Source organism: Thunnus thynnus, chromosome 15, assembly GCF_963924715.1.
Source record: "Thunnus thynnus chromosome 15, fThuThy2.1, whole genome shotgun sequence".
Lineage (NCBI taxonomy): Eukaryota > Metazoa > Chordata > Actinopteri > Scombriformes > Scombridae > Thunnus > Thunnus thynnus.
In genome coordinates, this window is record NC_089531.1 from 13,359,545 (window position 1) to 13,380,078 (window position 20,534).

At 36.6% G+C, this 20,534-nt stretch overlaps 2 protein-coding genes across 3 annotated transcripts; both read right to left on the bottom strand.

Moving 5' to 3' along the window:
• Positions 1-796: 796 nt before the first annotated feature.
• LOC137198775 (phosphatidylinositol 4-phosphate 5-kinase type-1 alpha-like) lies at positions 797-13,571 on the bottom strand. 2 transcript variants are annotated; one of them, XM_067612724.1, is made up of 17 exons: positions 13,436-13,571; positions 12,928-13,067; positions 11,266-11,307; positions 11,026-11,060; positions 10,732-10,818; positions 10,105-10,235; positions 9,854-9,971; positions 9,474-9,626; positions 7,502-7,801; positions 7,179-7,387; positions 6,974-7,057; positions 6,486-6,534; positions 6,314-6,398; positions 6,045-6,212; positions 5,709-5,889; positions 4,375-4,462; positions 797-4,276 (listed from the first exon to the last, which is right to left on the bottom strand). In XM_067612724.1, the coding sequence occupies exons 2-17, from the start codon at positions 12,974-12,976 to the stop codon at positions 4,271-4,273; spliced, it is 1,785 nt and encodes a 594-aa protein (XP_067468825.1). In that variant the 5' UTR covers positions 12,977-13,067; positions 13,436-13,571; the 3' UTR covers positions 797-4,270. The 2 variants fall into 2 exon arrangements, with proteins under 2 accessions (XP_067468825.1, XP_067468826.1); XM_067612725.1 differs by lacking the exon at positions 11,266-11,307.
• A 2,287-nt stretch (positions 13,572-15,858) lies between these two features.
• On the bottom strand, positions 15,859-17,836 carry ecm1a (extracellular matrix protein 1a). The gene is made up of 4 exons (XM_067612728.1): positions 17,693-17,836; positions 17,350-17,606; positions 16,360-16,565; positions 15,859-16,108 (listed from the first exon to the last, which is right to left on the bottom strand). Exons 1-3 carry the CDS (start codon positions 17,763-17,765, stop codon positions 16,362-16,364), a joined length of 534 nt encoding a protein of 177 aa, XP_067468829.1. The 5' UTR covers positions 17,766-17,836; the 3' UTR covers positions 15,859-16,108; positions 16,360-16,361.
• Positions 17,837-20,534: the final 2,698 nt, after the last annotated feature.

The window sequence follows — 20,534 nt, forward strand, 5'->3', positions numbered from 1 at the left end:
TTCAGTATTAATAATCTAATGATGTCATATATAATAATATTATCAGAGCGACAAAGCCACTACTTTTACTGCAATACTTTAACTACATTTGGCTGCTAATACTTATGTACTTTTACTTAAGCAGGATTTTTCATGCAGGAATTTTACTTGTAATGGAGTATTTTTACATTGCTGTATTACTTGTGTAGTTTTACTTAAGTAAAGGATCTGAGTACTTCCACCACTGCACTTGCTAGCTTTTTTCCTGAACTTTCAAGTGCATGTCACTGTCCTCTAAAGCGGATGGAGTCTGCTCAGTTGTCACAGCTCAGAAATCTTAACTCAAGTTCCATCTACTAGCTTTTTTTTTTGAGGCTTTCAACCACATCTCACAGTCTATCAGCAGATATCGTTTGCTCAGTTGCCATAGAGACAGCTGAGCATAAAACACAGTAGAATAGAATAACATACAGTAAAAAAAAATACTATATTGTGATTTAGTACACTTCTGAAAAATCAACTTAGTAATTTCAGTAATTTAGATTACTGACTAATCAACTTACTTCAACCTATGGTGGGAAAAATCATATAAAAATCCTGTATTTCCATAAGGCTCCCTTTATGGAAATACTTTGCAACATTATTGACTCTGCAACATTATTCAAAAGAATCTAATACACCATGAGATATGAACAATATTTAAGGAACAGACTAAACTAAGGACTTTTGACAGATTGATATTGTCTCATATCATTAAACCCTATTACAGACATAAAAAGTTGAACATCTGTATTATATAATATAAGCAAACAAGAGCAACATGTCTTTATTTTCTTTAATAACTTTATACATATGTATGAAAACAGTACAGCTCTAAAAGAGCAGGAGACAATAATTGTAAATTCATATCCCATGAAAAGGCATCATTGTGATTCTTGCATACAGATGTGCACATGTGTATATTATTTAAAGACAAGTGGACAATAATTAACACATTAAACAGAAAATAAAATACAGGATTATTTAACAATTGTTATGATTATAACCAAAATCATCACAGACAACAGAGTAACATGCCTTTAGATACAAGTTTGTTGAAGGTCCATTTTCAATTCCATCATGATGTTTAACAAACATTTTGGAAAACAGAGCAAGACATACAGTAATAAATACCATAATAAATACACTTAAAGTAAACTATTAACAGTTCGGTTCATAGGCTGCATGTGTAACTGATTTTTTGAGTTTAAGTTTTTATAATAAGGCACAGTTTCACTTCCAATATTGGGACAGATCATTGTCTGACAGTTTGATATATTAAGAACAAAATTAAACACCCTCTATGTACCATTTACAGGATGCCTTAAAATGCCTAAACAGCGCTTGTTCATCGCATCTTGGTTTAGAAATTCTCAATTCATTTAAAGTTATTGCACATTCATTCAGGCCTACAAATGTTACAAAGAATCGTATTGCATAAGTGACACATCTTTCAAATTCATGATTTCTTTTATGCTATCAGACAAAAAAAATCATTGCAATACATGTTTACACTTTAAATTATATCAAATAACTCAGTAATTCTGGGCAAGTATTAGTGATCATATCAAGTTTAAACACTGTACACTCATTTCGAGAGCTAAAACCAACTCGAGTGGCAGTGAACTACGTCTTAGTTTGACTTTACAAAAAGTAGTTGAACAGTATTGTCTTTTTTTGTACCGTTACACATCAGGCAGCCATCACCATGTTCTGCTAGTGGAAAAAAATAACAACTATACCATAGCTGGGGCCCGTCTCACAAAGCAGGGTTTACTAGTCCGGCAATGAGCTTGTGCACATGACAGAGGCATGGTTTGTAATTACAAGCCGATCACATGTATGTTTTCAACAAATCAACAGCAGCAAATTTAATAGGAGATAAGATGAAAATGTTTATCACTGTGGGGAAACTGCAGCAACAAAAGTTATATTAACATTATGATTAATGTAACCGATTAATGTAAGTAATGTTTAGTAAATACTAAATGCACCACTAGAATATAAAAAGCAGGAACATGGATGCATGATAATCAAATACTAAAAGGCAATACATCATAAATATAGAGTGAGAATATATAGAGGCTTTAATATGTGGTTGACATAAGTAGCCTAGAAAAAGAAAGTAATGGATTACTAAAATTTGTATAATCCATATTATTTTACTGAAAACTACTGAAGATTGTGGAAAAATGTAAATAAAAATGCTTTAAGGAAATGCAGTAACACCCAATTTTATAGTTCAAATATTAATATTCAGCAGCAAAGTCAAAACTCGGTCAACCTTCTTTTGGTCTGCATATCCCACACTAAACAAATAAAGTTTGCTTGGGACTCCCCGCTCTGTAGCAACCAGGAGGACAGAGAACAACATAAAGTCTTTACTCTATCCTACACTTAATGCTCCAGTTGACAAAACTCAATTTGTGCGGTTAAAACAAAAATATAAAATAGCAAACACATACACACACTCACATATAAAACACTATCCGAAAAATACTGTTTTAACACTCACTGGCTTTAGATGATACCTGTGTTAAAGTTGCAGAAAAAGTTACGTTTCTTTCCTGTGCATGGTGAAACTAAGCATGTCTACATCTGTAGGTCTAAAGTGCTGCTGTTACTACTTTTTCCTTAGAGCAGTGTGGAATTGAACTGAACCTGCAGGTCCAGAACTGCAGATCTGAGACTGTGAGTGGTGCAGCTCTGTAATCGTATGATATATTAGTGGGAGCTGGTTTCAGATGCTTTGCATCAATGACACCGACTACGACAATGACATTCCTTGATATGACAGTGTCATATCATTGGGTCAAGAATTAATAATTAAGAACTACTTCTTATTTACAAAGTCATTTCATGTTCTCCACAGCCACAGTGAGAGAAATGTGCGTAAATAGATAAGTCTGCACTGAACCAACAGGACGACTATGCAGCAATAAATTTTATTTATTATTATTTGTTTGTTAGAAGCCCTGTCACGCTGCAAACATTAACTCCATTGCCATTTTTAATATAATAAATTGTAATAAACAATTAAGTGATTGTACTGGTTAGTAAACATGTTGCTCTGTTCTCTTTGACACTTGTGTTTTTGTTCATTTGGATCCTGTAGAAATATTGACTCAGTCTCCCTCACAACTTATTAGCGATGACGTGATTATTTCATATATAATTTTCCAAAAGCTCCTGTGTAGGTTGTGTTATTTTTTTCCCCCACCCACATTTTGCAAAGACCCACTCTGACTCTGCCTCTGATTGGCTCTGACCCTGATATTCTTACTCTAACCATCTCACTCTTTATGCCTAAACCTAACCAACCTAACCAATGAAGGCAACAAGTACAAGCCGATCAGAGGCAGAGTAGGGCAGGTCTTTGTGGAATGCAAGTGGGAAAAAATTAAGGCGTGTATGTTTGGTCTGTTGTATCAGTTGTCATGGCAACATAACTCAGTTTGAACTCCATCTTTGTGACATCAAAAAAAGAGTTAACTTGCTAACTCGCTAATCTTGCTTTGTGAGACAGACCCCAGATCAAAAGCAATCAGTTGACACTGTCGGTCGTGGTCCAGTCTACACACTAAACCTGAAAATGATAACAGATTGTGGAGTGTATAAACATTAAAAAAAAAAAACCTCCATTAAAAACCATCCTTTGACCTGGATATGAGAGGTGACATTTTGGATTCACAGTCTCTGAAATAATACAGGTCCATTACAACAGCTGTTTAAATAGCAACAAGCTGAGGATCACCTCTTTTTTCCAGCATAATTTGCATTCAGAGTAAGCCAAAAAAAAAAAAAAACAGAGGTTTACCATGTAGGACTACAGTCAATTAAAAAAAAAACAATAACATAATTTTATTAAAAAATGTGTTCCCAATCCAAAGAATGGTAATAAAGACACTCTGTTACACCGAATGCTGGCTTAGTTGAGCACATCACTGCCAAGAAGAATCTTTGGTTGTGCATAAAATCATATCTCACAGATGAATAATAGTGTTCATCAACCACAGCATCAATGTACCCATCTATAACTAGTGTCAGAACACAACCATCCACTTACTATGTTGAGATTTGGAAATCAAAAGTGCAGAAATAACAAACAAAACAAAAAAAACAATTAATATCCCACTTGGTGTTTCAATTTTTGTACCTCGTATCACACCAAGGGAGCGGTGTAACATTTCATCCTTCCTCCAAACATCCTCCCTTTGTTTCGTTCATTTGAGTCCACTTTGCTTTCCCACATCTACACCTGTAAACCAAAGTAAATACCAGGTTAGAAAATCACTCAGCGTAAAGAAAAGAGTGTCCAGAGAAGCCGGAGAAATGAGAGAAATTCTATCCACTTACAGAACATTTGCTTGCATTAGGAACAATGTCACTGAGTGAGATTACATCCTCACTACCGATGCTTTCTTCAAGGGTCCCAAACTGAGCTCTGCAAGCAACAAAGGAGCAGTGTGAGTGACTTTAACTGGTAAACATACATTTTTTCATATTTTTCACATAAACAAGTAGGTTTTTCTTGTTCACCCTATGTGAAAAAAATATATCAACTGAATATACACTTTTAAAAAGCTTTCATGGTTTCTGACATTTGCTACGAGGTGGCCACTCTACAGATGCTGCACTGCTTAAACACGTGCTGACTTTCCTGAAGGTCTTGTTAAGGGAAGTTTTTGCCAATTTTTGAGTTCAGTCTTCACTCTCAATCTGTGTAGCAGCCACAACAAGTCTACCAATGAAACAGATACACTTAAGTTATGGATTGTTCAGGTGTGAAAATTTGGAAAAGTTGAAATTCTGGCTCCTCGTTAATCGTGATCAGTTATATTTTCCATTTGATTTAGAAGCTTCTACTTTTTATACCTATAAATTTGCCTTTGTGTGAACGAGTTCTAAATGTACAAAAACTACAATGGCTAGGGTTTGAATGTGTTTAAAAAAAAACAGACAAATTACATTACTGGGATATAAAGAAAAACAATCAAAAAAGTGCACTTATGATGGAATTTTATCTATTCAAATAGTGTTAATAATTTGAAATGCCAGTGTCACTAAATACTCATTATTACCTAAAATACTTTTATTAATAAATATACAATCAGCTGCCAGTTTAATAGGTACACTTAGCTAAATTGAATGCAGTCTAACACAACATTCCTGCAATAAATCCTACCATCATGAAGTTTATAATGTTCAGTTTTTGTTCAAACTGTTTTAGAGAGGTGTCTACTCAACGTTATGGTAATTTTGGAGGCTATAGTATTGTATCATTTTATACTGAGAGGTTTCTAATATTTTGTTGAACCAATTAGGCATTAGTTTTAACTACGTCTACTCGATAAAGTGGTAAATGAGTATGCTTTTATGTCTGAGGCACAAAGATCCAAGAACCAGAATATAACAAAGCACCTAACCAATCAGTCAGTGCATCTGTTGGCTGCTCCCTGCATATTATTTGATAAGATAATGTAGCTGTGTTGTTTAAATTTGTTTAAAATTGTGTAAAATTCTAACTGGTATGTATTCAGAATACTGTGGTGTCTTTTAACACTGGCATGATGGAAGAAAATGCACTTCAACCTGAATATCAAGCATTTAATAATCAGTTGTACAATCTACAGTCATGTTTGAGAACTCATATTAAAATACTAATCTTCACATGTAGTTTTCCCTCTTACCTCTTGGGGGCGCCAGGCTCCTGGTCTTTGCTATGTGTGTTATTCAAATCCAGAGAGTGAGGCGGAGACTGACTTGTGGGAGCAAGTTCTGAGTTTCCCAAGGAGGTGGAGACAGCGGTTTCAGCTGTGTTGCTCAGTGGCAAGGTCGTTGGGAGGAGGTCAGGACGACCTGACTGCATGACTGGGTGGAACAAGATAAAACTATGAGTACTTTGTTATGAGAGAAGCCCTTCACATGCTGACACATGTTGGAAGACTTAATCTCTGCAGCTATCAGTAAACATAACCTATTTCTAGCACTTGAAAAAACCCCATTCTCATATTTCCAGTTCTTACCATTGTCTCCCTCACTGTCTTCTTTGGTCTCGGAGTTGACTTGACTTTGGAGTGCAGGATGCTGGTTATTGCTGCTGGTTGCTGCTGACAGAGAAGGCCCAGCGCTGCCTGCCTTTTTTGACGGACCATGGGCCATTGAACGGCGCTTCTTAGATGGGGAGGTCTTTACTAAATACAAGAGAAAAATGTGGTAATCATGGGTATAACATGCCGCTGACATCATGTACATGTTCTCATGCACACACACAGTGTTTCAAGTATATTCTTACATGAGATCTTCCTGAAGACCGTAGTGCACATGAACTTTTGAAATCGTTCTGCATAGAAGCTCGGTCTGTGTACTGAAACAGTATCCTGAAAAGGAAAAAGAATAACAAATTAACATCTGTTTTGTTTTTTTTAATTAAAACAAGATAACTAAGGCATGTAGAAGTACGTTACCCCATCGTGAATGAGGGCTTTCCATGAGTGTTCAAGCTTCTTGACTAATCTGAAAGATAAAACACGAACTGATTACTTACAGAGGTCACATTCACACTGCCTCGTTCATATTTTACAATCGCTGGCTCATTTATCAGGTGTTTGGCTACCAGCTGTAACAGTAAATAACATCCAATCATATTCATGTAGGTGAACAATGTGGCCATTATAACCTGATACTTTTCACTATTATTCTACTGATACCTTCATGCCAACTCTTTTTGTAGCCAAAGCTCTGTTACTTATCTCCGCCCGTTTTTGGTATTATTTATTTAACAAAGATTTAACAGTCATGTGTGTTTGTTAAGAGCAGGATTAGTTCTTCAAAAAGAGTCCTTGTTGCTACTCACATTCTTTAAAAGGTCTCTCAATTCCTTGACCAATGCCTTGATGAACTGTAAGTGTCTCTGACTGAACTAATAACTTATAGAAACATGTGCATTGTTTACCTATAAGACTGTAGGATGTCAATAATGCCGATGTACACCAGCAGCCTCTCTCCTCTTGAGTTTCGTGCTGGAATTCCTCCCGTTCTATAAAGCACAACAACAAGAAATGTAATTTATTGCTTTGTTATTATTCTCATCACACACATTCAGCTGCTTTTAATAAAATCCGCATTCATTGTGGCGACAGGAACTTGTCTCAACTCACTGGTCCCCTGTGTCCAGTGGTCCCATGCTCCCCGCCTCTGCCTGGATGGACTCTATAGCAGTACTGTACAAGGACTTCTGGCCTTGTGGCCTCCTCTGGTCCGCAGCCCCTGCCACCGCCTCCTCGCCGGCCTTCTCTCGACAGGCCAGGTCTAAGTTGTGAATTCCCACCAGAAGGCTGTAGTCCATAATCTTGAAACTCTGCAAGAGCTGAGGAAGGAAATCAAATAAAACAAATAATTTGAGGTTAGAAAGATTTGGCATGATTTTAAACAAATAGACTGAATGTTTATGTCAAGTAAGATATTCTTGTACAGTTCTCACCAGGCAGTCTCTCTGGATGGTCTTGCAAACAGCATTGTACTTGTCCCCCTCCAGTAACAGCCCATCAGGCATAACCTGCATGAAATCCAGGTCCTTGTACGTGGGTACGGCCTTGTCTCTCTCTTTAGCTGAGGCCTGGCGCTTATAGGTGGAGCCCTTTAGATCAAACTTTAAATGCATTCGCACAGCGCTTGGGAGCAGATTGTTCATGACTACAATACGGATGTTTTTACCCGCTGCCTGGACACAGTAGAGTCCATAAAACTTTGGTAATGAGGTCCGCTTGTTCTGGTTCAGGTTCTGGAGGAGAGAAGAAGGGATGGAGAGAGAAGGGTAAAATATGACAAGTAAACTAAAAGAAGTGCAACTGACCAGGAAGTGAATAATAAATAAAATAAACAAGTAAACATTCTCAGGCAAAAGTAAATAGGTTGTCCCAAACAAATCATGTAACAAAAATTTCACCTTTATTCTAACATATAACGTAAAGACTACTGCACTAATCAATATAATTTTGAAAATGCAAGTACACAGTGGTAAATGCATCATTTCCCCTGGTTTTGTCAAAATCTAAACAGTAATGTCTTATATTCTGCATATTAGGCATGGACCAAAAAATAATCTAGAATCGATATTCGGCTGGAGTCTGTAATATCAAAAATACACAGTAGGAAGAGATGCAGTTTCAGGGACCAGTTGTATCTAAAATATTGAATTTTACAAATACAGATGTGGCCGAAATTGGTATTTGGTACCTTTGCATTTTATTAAAATAATGCACCATTCACCCCGAACAGTGTTGAAATGAAAAGATATTATATTATAATTGCATGTCTATGTTTGGTTTACAGTGGAACAAAACAAAAAAGTTGTGAAAATAACTGAATTCATACTTATTCTACGCAGACATTTTAAAATAGCCTGGACAAAATTATTGGTATCTTTTAGAAGTTGTAAGAAATAATTGATTTGTAGTGATACTTTAAGCAGACTATTGTGTTTTAATTAGTATCACAGGTGTTTTCAATCTTATAATCACTCATGAAGCCAGTTTAAGAGAAGAAAATGACTCAATCTGCTGTTTTGTGCATCACATTGAACATGGAAAACAGAAGGAAAGTGGTCTGAAGACATTAGAAAAAAGGTAATAGCCAAGCATGGTCAACATAAAGGTTATAAAACCATCTCCAAAGAGCTTGATGTGACCACTGTTGCCGATATTATTAAGAAGTTTAAGGCCAATGGAACTGTAGCCAACATCTCTGGACGTGGTGGCAAGAGGGTACTGGGTGCCTTGAATCTGTGCAGAAGACTACCAAGGCATCCTAGTGTCAGAAAGCTGTGGCTTAGTCGCAGGTCATGGGTCTTTCAGCAGGATAATGACCTCAAACATATGTCAAAAAGCACCCAAGAGTGGATGAGAAGAAAACATTGGACCGTTTTGAAGAAGCCTGCTGATCTGAATCCTATTGAACATCTGTGAAAAGAGCTGAAACCTGCAGTTGGGAGACAACGCCCATCAAACCTGAGAGAACTAGAGCAGTTTGCGCAAGAAGAGTGGGTTGAACTACCAGTGGAGAAGTGTAGAAACCTTATTCAGAGTTACAGAAAGCGCTTGCCTGCAGTTATTGACGCCAAAGGCTGTGCTACAAAACATTAAGTGAAGGGCACCAATATTTTTGGCCAGTTTGCGATTTTCATTTGTTTTATTGTATTAAATAATATGTTAAGTTGTAAATCAAAAGCAAAGTTTCAGTTATATTCAATGTGAAATAAAGAATGATGGATACCATATACTTCTCAGTTTCAACTTAATACAGAAAAAAATTAGTTTTTTTAAAAAAAGGTGGAAGGGTACCAATATTTTCGGCCACGTCTGTATATGGACAGGGGGATACTCATGAGAGGTTAATCAATAGTTTCTTTGTGTGGGATCATCATCTTGTACCTATAGCCTCTCATCAAATCTCACCATGAAGTATCCTGGAAGCAGTTTCTGCAGAAATTCTGCCTCTTTGTGCTGCACAGTCTTAATGATGTATTCATCATCGCTGGAGACGTAGAAGAGAGACCCGCTGGCTCCAGAGTTTGACAGCTCGATCAGCGATTCATTACACAGAGAATACTGTAACCAGACCAGAGCACAGTGATCAGACATATGTTCACATCGGCAGCTCCACCTCTATTGAGTCAACACTCCATTACGTTACACTTCCCTAGTTTCACTCTTTTCAGTTCCTCAATCACTCTTTCTTTCTCACAGAGTTCTTTCCCTTTTTTTTTAGATTTACTGGTCTGCAAACTTTTTTTCATATTTTATGGGTATGGCAGATGCAGTAATAACAGTAATACCATGTAGTCATCAGGCCGGATGGCAAACATCTCCCTGAAGTAGCGGAAGGCAATTGGGGCGTACGTCTTGAACCTGAAGTCTCCATAATGGTGTGCTGGTGTCAAGTTGCTGCCCTCACTGCCAGTAAGAGAAGGAGGATTACACCACATACAGAGGAGGTTAAGTAGAGGAGTATTAGTGTAGTGCAGACAAAACATATTGGTCAGCTTTATAGCTAAACCTCATTCATTCATTATTTCAAAAGACCCACCTGGGGAAAAAGATGCTTTCCACCACTTCAAAGTCCTGCAGCAGCACATCTCTCTCAGGTTTCTGACTTAAGCTGCCCACCGTGTGAGTGATGCCTAACTGGATAGCACCTTTCAGGGCCGAGGAGGTTGTCTGAAAGATGCAGAAAACTGACATGAATCAAATGAAAATGCAGAAGTGCTGAAGAGAAAAGAATGTCTTATTTTGTGTATGTACTAATGTTTACACTATTCTCATACATATATAGCAGTAAGAGCAGAGCTGCTCAGTCTATTAATAGATTAGTCAGTCAACAGAAAATTAATTGGCAACTATTTAAATAAACCAATAATCTTTTAAGTAATTTTTAAGTGAAAATTCCAAACATATTCTGGTTTCAGCTTCTCCAATGTGAGCATTTGCTGCTTTTGTCTGTTTTATATCATTGTACATTGACTATTTTTTGGTTTTTGGACTGTTGGTTGGATATATGAAGCCGTCTCCTCAGAATCTGGGAAACTGTGATGGATATTTTTCACCATTTTCTGATATTTTATTGACTAAAAGATTAATATGATCAATCAGTGATGCTTTGTAACTCAGGGAGGGGAATGAGTGTAAATGTGTGTCAGTCTTGCTGATCTCCCACCTTCTTGTACGTGGTCTCCCCAGTGGGATCGATTCCACGATGGCCGATTGTTTTTTTCATGGTTTGAGAGGTGCTAGTGCCTGGACTCTGTCAGTAGAAACATGGTGAGAGAGAATTACTAGAGGAAATGAACTGCAGCAGTAAGTAAAAACAGTGATGTTACAAAGAGGAAGGAATAGAGGATGTGTCAGCAGAATTGTTGCAAATTCCTAACTGTCGAGGTGAACTTGGTGCATGTTTCCCAACTGACACTGACACAAGATTACGCACATCCTCCAAACTGCTATTTCTCACCTCTGGAGAAACATTTTTCCGAGTTCCAGTTGAATCTAGAGAGAGAAAAAAGGAAACATACAAGTTATATAAAAAAAATAGACAATTAGGAAAAGGAAGTGGGTTCTTAAACAATTCTCACACTGGATGCATTCTTATCAAACACAACACACTGACACAGCTTTTATCATTCCCTAATGTTAAAGAAGGAGAGTGCAGCTGAGCTCTGAAACAAGCATGCAAACGAATCTCGTTCATTACCTCTGAGAGAAGACAGTCTCCTCCAGAACTGACTCTGCAGGTCTTTGCGTGCAATAGGAGGAATTAGATAAGTATGCTATTACTGTCAGAGTTAAAATAAGGCCAATGAATTTCCTGATCACTATCATAAAAACTTCGTGGGTGTCCAAAGTCAACACCAGGCTGAAATATTTCACTCTTGTCTGTTTACAAAGGCTCAAGAACAAAGTGAAACTAAACAATTGTGAGTGTTGACTGTGTAATGATGCAGAAAAACTGCAGAAAACAGCTGTATTCTGTTTTGAATATTGAAGGTGAACTACATCGATTTTACACTTAAAAGTCAGTTGACTAGTTTGAATTCTAGTCTGTCTTATGGAGAGTCTTTAAAGGCTACCAAATTCAGTGAACTCATCACAGGGAATATTATATTGCATCTGAAAACAGCTGTATAATGTCCTCTGTAACTGGGGAGCTTTGTTAAGTTAGAGAAAATAACCCTGAGTAACACTGAGGGCGTAGAATTTGAAAAGACTTTTTTATTTTTTCTACTTTTTATTGAACAGTATTAATAAACATAAAGACATGGATATTTGCCAGGCAAAGATTTATGGAAGCACAAGTTACCAATTTATTAGCTGTATCCGCTTTAGGGCTGCAACTACCGATTATTTTCATTATCGATTAATCTACCGAATATTTTCTTGATTAATTGTTTTGTCAATAAAATGTCAGAAGATATTCGTAATAGTTCCTCTTCAGCCTTTTCAAATGTCTTGTTTTGTCTGAGTAAAAGTCAAAAACCCAAAGATAAAGACCTTACCATCATGTACAACAAAGACAATCATTAAATCATCACATTTGAGAACCTGAAACCAACTCATTTTGGTATTTTATTTGAAAACAATTACTAAAATGGTTATTCAATTATCAAAATAGTAGAAAATTAATTTTCTGTCAATCGACTAATCATTGCAGCTCTAAATCCAAGACATGTACTGTTACGCCCTCAGACTCACTAGAGTGGAGTAAAATTCTCAATTTATCAAAATTTATTCTTTATAGGCACAGAAAAGAGAGTTAATCATGTTGCATACTTGCCTGAAAATGTTGTAACATGACCTTGTTTTTTGATAATGTGCTGCTATCATTTAATTGTGTTCTTTGGACCTGATGATTTATTATATTGTGATACCTTAATCAATAAACTATTTATGAGAAGCTGCTGACTTGCTGAGACAACTGAACTATTACCAACTAGGACTGCAACTAACAATTATTTTCATTATCTGTTTATCTGTCAATTATTTTCTCTATTAATTCTATTAAATGTCACAAAATGATGAAAAATGTCAATCTCTCCTTCCCAAAAGTCCAAGATGACATACTCAAACATAATCCTTTATTCAAAGTATTCAGTTTACTGTCATAGAGGATTAAAGAAACGACAAAATATTCACATTTGGGAGGCTGGAATCAGAGAATTTGTCTTCTTAAAGAATGACTACAAACGATTAATCGATTATCAATAGAGTTGGCGATTAATTTAATAGTTGGCAACTAATTGATTAATCAACTAATCATTGCAGCTCTAATATCAACTCATGTAAAAAAAAAAAAAAAAAAAAACATCTGGTCTATCCCTTACAATGGAGGGTAAGTGTAAAATAATGTAGTTCTTACTTCCAGTGTGGCCCTGCAGCCCTGGAGGCTCCTCTGCAGCTGTGGCCATTCAGACCAGAAACTAAACTCAAACTGGTTCAGCGGTGAAACTCAGATCCTGGTCCGCTTTCTCTGTGCGAGCAGTTCAAATTACCGTAGACCTGTGTGGACAAAAAAAGCCCTCCAGATGACTTCATGCTACAAATATTGACAACAGCCACGTTGACTGTGTGTCTGCTGATGAAGAAAGAGCTTAACTGATCATAAACACAGCTGACGGTAGTGTTTTTTAATGGCAACGAAATGTCTGTTGAACAATGTACCTTGTGGAAAAGTTAATGAATGGTAATTACAGAGCATGTTCGGACAAGTTACCGTGCTAGCTAACTGTTACCGAGACGTCTCAATTGCGACATTTTTCGCAATTTTCATTTTCATTTTGACGACATTCAACTTTTCTGTTAACTTTAGCCAAGCTACTCAGACACACAAACTACCTAACAACAGCTCAAAAAGTCAGTCAACTCACTCGGAAATGTTGTGGAAGAGTCGTCGGCGTATCCAGAGTACGAAAAATAAACTTGATTCACTTCTAAAGCTCCAACTATCCCTAAAAGTAATAAACAAGGAAGCAGTGCGGAAGTTCTGCTCTGTAACCGCAGCAACGACAGCTCATCCGGTGTGGTGTTCTTTCAGAATGAAAAGTGATTGTATGTATTTAATAAAAAAATGTTTATTATTATCATTATTATTGTTGTTGTTGTTGTTGTTGTTGTTGTTGTTGTTATCACCATTATTATTATTATTATTATTATTATTATTATTGTTGTTGTTGTTGTTGTTGTTGTTGTTGCTGTTGTTGTTATATTGATTCAATATCAATATAATCAATCAATCAATCATATATAATCATAATCAATAGTATGGATTCATTTGTAATAATTGTTTCACAGTTATGAATATATTGACGTGGTTTAACTATAAAACATATTTTAACTATACAATAGGATTTAAATGTTTTATCTAAAGCTACATTCTGCAAAGAAACACATCAAAAAAGGTTGAAGACCAGTCAGTTTTTGAAATGTGTGTATAAAGGTTTACATTTTCAAATTCTCAAGTAAGGCAACTGTACCACAAACCAGCTGTGGCAGTACGTAAATATTCTTAAATTACTGTAAGTAAAAGAAGCAATGCCACAATGTAAACAAGGAAAGGTTGTGCATTCAATTACTTAAAAAATCTCTGTATTGTATATTTGAATTGTATGACACATATTGTTTATTATAAATGTATAATTTTATGTTTTGTGTTTTAATTGTTAAAAACACAATAAACAGTGTTTGTTTTTTAAAGGCATGCATTCAAAGTTCTACTTAACTAAGTCATTTTTATCAGCATTATATTCATAAAGTATCAAAAGTAAGCATTTTAACTTGATTGAAGTTCTGTTGGAACATTTTAATGTATAACAAAGCATCATGTGTCATAAGTTAATTATAGGTGTACAAAATATTAAACTGCAAATTCAGTACAGTAATAGAGTAATTACACTTGTCAATTAAATGCAGCGGAGTAAAAAGTACAATATTTGCCATTGAAATGTAGTGAATTAGAAATATAAAGTGCAGAAATACTCAAGTACAACTATCTCACAATTGTATTTAAAGGTGCAGTGTGTAGAATTTAGTGGCATCTAGCGGAACAGACTTTTCAGAAATGGAACATAATATTCATAAGTGTGTTTTTAATCGTTGTGTTTTTGTTACCTTAGAATAAGCCCTTTATATCTACATAGGGAGCAGATCCTCTTCCATGGAGGCTGCCATGTTGCACCGCCATGTTTCTACAGTAGCCCAGAACAGATGAACCAAACATTGGCTCGAGAAAGGGCCTTTTGCATTTTTCGCAAGTTTCGTGGCCACCGTAGATTCTCCTACACACTCAAGTATCCAGCTGCAGCCGTAGCATGAAAGTGCAGCATCTACATGACACACCCACTAGGTTTAGTCAAGATGAGGGGGATGGATAGGGTTAGGGGTCAGGGGTCGGGGCGGTGTCGTGTAGTGTTGCTTGATAGAGAAGGTGAGAGGAGGGCTATTCAGTTGGTTGGTTGGTTCAGTGATCACCACTAGATATCACTAAATCCTACACACTGGTCCTTTAAGTAACTTAAATGTATTATGCTACACACAGTCTACCACTCCGAAAAAGCAAAACAACACCTGTGTAAATATCTGCCTCTTGACACAGTTTTAGACTCATTTCAAACTATTTTCAGTCCGTAAAATAGTGATTATCTAAATTTGAACGTGTGACTGGGAAAAGGAACATTTAACAAAACATGCGGCTGTCAGTACAAATGCCACATTTTATGGTATTTATTACTTTTATTATGATCACACATATAACTCACAGTTCCCACTCTTTAAGTGTGACATTTAAATACAAACAAATATGATCTGTGTTTCCACAGACTGGTCTGGTTTTATTTTGAAGGTAACAGACCCAAACAGGAAGTGTGTCAGCTGGTCGTTCTTTCTTCCTTCTCTAGTTGTTGTTGTGGTCTAATGATCTCCACTATCATACAGTAACACCAACAATATATCCTTACATAACTCAGTCAAACAGCGTTTAGATGTTTTCAAAATGTTGATTTTGAATTTTACTACAGATGATCGATCAGTCTGAGAAGCGCACAAACTTTTCTTATTGATCACTGATCTGTGAATGTCCCACACCCAACTGTGACAACCAACAGTGACTCCTGGTGGAAACATTTACAATTACATATTTGTGAATGTTTTATCACATGTGTGCCAGCCTGGAAATTTTTTTTTTTTAAATAGCTTAACACCTTTTGTTTTTCTTTTTATCTTTGGAGCTGACAACTGTATATCTCTCCAAAATTAGGTTTACAAAGTAGCTTGTTCAGTAAAAAGGATCACATGAGAGTTTTAGTTTCTTTATTTCATCCTTTATTTTTCTAACAAAGAATACTACATGTCAGAAACTGTGTGAAATCCATTCAGGGGACAATTTATTTGAGTTAAAACAGTGAAAATTTGGAACTGCAGTTTAAAAATGTGTTTTCTGTTGTTTCAACAAAGCTGGGTTAAAGTAAGGAGTGGTCTAGATAAAACTTGAATGGCTCAGCATAAAACAAACAAGCACATCCTGTCCTCTTCTGAGCACCTGGGACCTGCAGGAACAATTCAAAATATAATTAAACCAGCATTATCTCACACATGATGCAGGTTTATTTATGTGTTCAAATGGGCCCTGAGCACATTAACCCCCTCTTTCTCACCAAATATATACAGTAGTAGCCTTTATTTAATCAGGTAATCTTCTTATCTTATAACCATAGAGACTTTTCTATATCACTGCTTTCTTATTACTTTTCATTTTCTATGTATATTCTTTATGTATTACAGTGAGTTTGTGTTTCACCTTTAACAAGCATTTGCATTGAAGGTGAATCCTGGCTCCTGGGGGATTTGGGGTGCAGTGTAGCCCGGTGTTGGGTTGTAGTTGGGGTTTGGCAGCTCGCTGTCGAAGCACGTCCACCGCGCCTCTCCTTTGTCCTGACAGCACTCATATGCAAGAGTCATGGTGGCATATTCCTCCCCACAGAACTGGGACAGAGCTTGTTTCCACTGTCAGAAAACAATTTTTGTGATTCCTCACCTTATTTACCAGAAAAAGTCACATTTCCACTTCACTTTGCTCACTCGGTATAATCTATTCCTGTATCACATACCATGTAAGCTCTCTGTGTATGGATGAGGGATTCTTTCTTTTAGTTTCTCCCTGATGTCATTTGGCTTTTAATTTCTTTCCTTTCTGAGAACTGTTGCAGATTCTTAAAATACTGTGACACCAGGTAAAAGCAATTTAAAACTAACAAACTAAACAAACTATTAATCTTATTTACATTACCTAATTGGCTCATGTTTCCTTTAAAATCCTTATATTTGTATATTAACATTTATTGATAATGGATCCTGTTTCAGAAATTAAAAAAGTAATTACAAAAGGTTTTTTTGTTTTCTCATTTTGTTTGTTTGTTTGTTTTATATACTGATTTACAAAACAGTATGTGCATGGGGAATATTCTAAATTCAGTTTTTAGCTTTTTTATTTATCTATTATTTCACATAAAATGCAAAAAGATAACAGAAAAACATCTGGAAAACACCTGATATTTTTGCATTTGTGATTAGTGCAGCAGATTAAAAAAAATCACAAAAATCTGTTCTATTTGTTTTTGGTAATTCACTGTAACATTTAATGAAACTGTGAAATATGTGCAAAATAATACTTCCACAGTCAAAGTTGTGTCTGTCTCCTATTTTCATCTAACTATCTACATCTACTATCTGCCCTCTCTTTCTCTCTCTTTCTTCCCCAAACTTCATACAAACACAGAAAAAGACTCACAGCTTGTTGGGCGCAGCAGAGGATCTGGTTGCTCTGCTGTGCTACCTGTCCACTGCAGCACAAACTGTACCACGACTCCAGCCGGTTGATGGCGTTTCCACGACGGCGGAAGTGGCTGGCACCGGAGCCCGGGAAGAAGCTGGCCGGGTATCTGGGGCGACCGTGACCCTGATGGCAAATGGCAGCAAGATTCTGAGCAGTGGGACGGGCAGGCGGGAAAGGGACGTCTGGCTCATTGAGAGAGTTTCTTTGGGTCTCTGTGGAAACAGAACATCATAGTATTACAGCAGTGCAGCTTAAAAACTGTTTACAACAAGTAAAATTACATTTAGGATGAAATTACCTCCCAAATTTGCACTGTGAAGAGTCATCAGTGCAATTATCCAAAATCCTGCAAAGCCTCCAATCAAAAACATAACTGTATGGTGGTGATCTGGAGTTTTTAAAAAAGCAAATTTCTCTTCAGCAAGTCAATCAAAGATACTGTGAGCACATCAGCAACCAGCTTATATAGCGAGGGGATTGAGTCTGTGGGCGGGAAATGCTTTGAAGTGATCTGGGGGTGGAAGAGGTGTTGGTGTGTGTGGGGGGATGATGAGAAACAAAGGATGCACCGATACCAATACCAATATCGGGTATGTGGTATGTGGCTAGTATCAGTAAGCAGGAAAATCTGGGGGAACTACCTGCTAGAAGGCGAGGCAAGGCCCAGACCGGCAGCAGTCTGGACAGTGTGTTTGATGTGATTGCAGATGAGCAAGCATCAACAATACTGAGCAGTGCACCAGTGGGTGCTGCCATTCAGTTTGGAGAGACCACAACTTCTTGGGAAGACAAACCACTGCAGTACTGGGTGGTTAACAAAGTGTGGTTTTCCACTCTGGCACAAATGTCATGCAGACACCTCTCAGTACCATGAAGTAGTGTGGAAAGTGAAAGGCTGTTTCACTCAGTGCCACATAATATAAATGAAAACAGAAACAAGCTCACAGCTGATTATGCAGAGAAGCTTCTTTTCATCAAAAAGATCCTGTCTGTCACTTTTCTGAAAAAGGCTTAGTCCTCACAGACAGCACTAACATATGATAACATATCATGTTAGTTGTTCTGCTACAGTTGTGTGTTGTTTGGTACTGAAATCTACTGAATGGGTTACAGGTTACATTTAAGTGAAACGTGGTTGCAGTGCCATGTTTGTTTAGGAAAATAAAAAGTTGAATGTCAAAGAGTCAGCAACAGCATCATGTTGTATATTTAATTTTGTTACAGTCAGAAAGTGAGGAGCATCTGATGAAAATAAAACATGTTTTCAAAGTCATTGTTAGAACTGTAATGGTATTATTAAGTACTCATATCAATACTCTATCGGCAAGTATCGAAATGTAAGTACTTGTACATGGGCTAAAAAAATGGTATAGGTGCAAAAACAAGATGAGTTTGAACTTAAGTGATATCTGCTGATGTGTGCAACCTTCAAAACCATCAAAACTTTTTCTACAAGTTGCTCTTTTTCCAAGGTCAGTCTCAAAAGTCTGCGGCTACAGGAGCAAAGAATGAACTGATTGAAAAAAGTCAGAAGTCTGATTTCCATGTGCAGTCAACACTTTTCATACTGGATGAAATAAACATGAATGTTTATATCATATTTATTAAAATGAACCAAAACTAGGGAAACACTTTTCTCTCTCTTTCTCTTGAGCACGTTGGTGTGATCAAATGATTCAGAAAAGCTTTGCTGACTGGATAAGTGACATGAGAAACATGGCACAGACCAGCATGATAATCAAAACCAGATTTCTTTCCCAAAACTTAACAGCCCTTACGGTAAACTCCCTTGACCCCTGCTGCCAAAAACTGTCTGAGTGTGCCTTTTCTTATCAAAGGATGGTCAACACACACCAAAAATGCAAAACATGTCCTCTCACGTGACTGTTTTTAAGAATCCACAAGTGGTGTTTTGACTTGTTGCATGTGAGCGGATCCCAAGGATTAGTGAATCATTGAAATAGTTTTTCACTCCCTAAAATTCAAACAATTCACACACAATTATTTCCACTGATTGCATTGTGCCAACAGGGAGGTGCTGAAGATTGATTGCAATCCAGCTACTATTACTGATATAATTTATCTTTAACGTTTAATATATCAAATAAATTTATCTTAACATCAAAATAGAGGTGTCTGTCATTGTTTGATTGGTCTATTTTGTTTTCTGGTGGTTGTTGGGGTGTAACTTTGGATATGACTATTCACCACCCTTAACATATGCAGTGTTATCATGAACAAGCAATCTGCAGCTGTTAAACAGTGACTCACTGCACTTATCCTTTGTGTTGCTTTCCTGTAGTCAAATTTATTTTTAATTGTCATTTCTTTTGTTGTTTGGTATCAAAGGTCCTTGACCAAAAGAGACAGATCTCTATGTATTTTGTTCTTAATATTAGATTGAAACTTTAAACTTAGATGTAATTTTTTAATATTTGCATGGAAAAATCCCTCTCCTATTTAAAATAACCTGTTCGCATTTATTATACACCCTGTTATAAGTTTATAAGTTTCATTTAATCAGATGTTTCAATACTCTGAACAACCATCTCCCACCTCTTAGTCGTATAAATCTACTCGATAATGTCAAAAATGCAGCTGCCATCAAGCCTGAAATGTGATCCTGACAAGTTGATGATTTTGAATAACAAAAGTTTTCACCTGACAAGTGATGGATGTCCACATGCAAAAAAAAAATTTTGCCATGTGATTGGGCGGTTTTTGAGTTGGCATCCGTGCAGGTAACGTGACACCTTCTCCCTGATTGGCTTTCTCCGCATCACCGAGACAAATAAAAGGCCATCAATCATGATGCTACTCATCCAGATCCCTGATTTTCTGATTCAGGTAAGATTCATTTTAATGATTGTTTTCATGTTGCTTGAAAGATTTTTATACTTACTACAAATGTATGAATATCTTAAATCTGCCTCTCAAAGTTTAGGTGGGCTACAGTTTTCTTTTTTTAGTAGCCTGGAGGCAAACTTGTGTCTATTAGTTGCAAATAAAGATCATCAAAGTTATTGAAGACATGTCTTTCACTTTTTTATTATTACTGGAGTTCTGCTGTTTGGGCTAAAACAAACACACCCCTAAGATTTTTGTGAACGGTGCCATCCTACAAATTTTATTCCAACATT

Excerpts from the sequence above, each read along its gene's own strand:
- LOC137198775 (XM_067612724.1), bottom strand. The coding sequence starts at position 12,976 with ATGGCCACAGCTGCAGAGGAGCCTCCAGGGCTGCAGGGCCACACTGGA. Across the intron at positions 9,627-9,853 it reads TCCGGCCTGATGACTACATG|TATTCTCTGTGTAATGAATC; the intron begins GTATTACTGTTA and ends GTCTGGTTACAG. Across the intron at positions 5,890-6,044 it reads AGACAGTGAGGGAGACAATG|TCATGCAGTCAGGTCGTCCT; the intron begins GTAAGAACTGGA and ends TGTTCCACCCAG.
- ecm1a (XM_067612728.1), bottom strand. The coding sequence starts at position 17,765 with ATGTTTTTGATTGGAGGCTTTGCAGGATTTTGGATAATTGCACTGATG. Across the intron at positions 17,607-17,692 it reads TCACAGTGCAAATTTGGGAG|AGACCCAAAGAAACTCTCTC; the intron begins GTAATTTCATCC and ends CTGTTTCCACAG. Across the intron at positions 16,566-17,349 it reads TCTGCTGCGCCCAACAAGCT|TGGAAACAAGCTCTGTCCCA; the intron begins GTGAGTCTTTTT and ends GTTTTCTGACAG.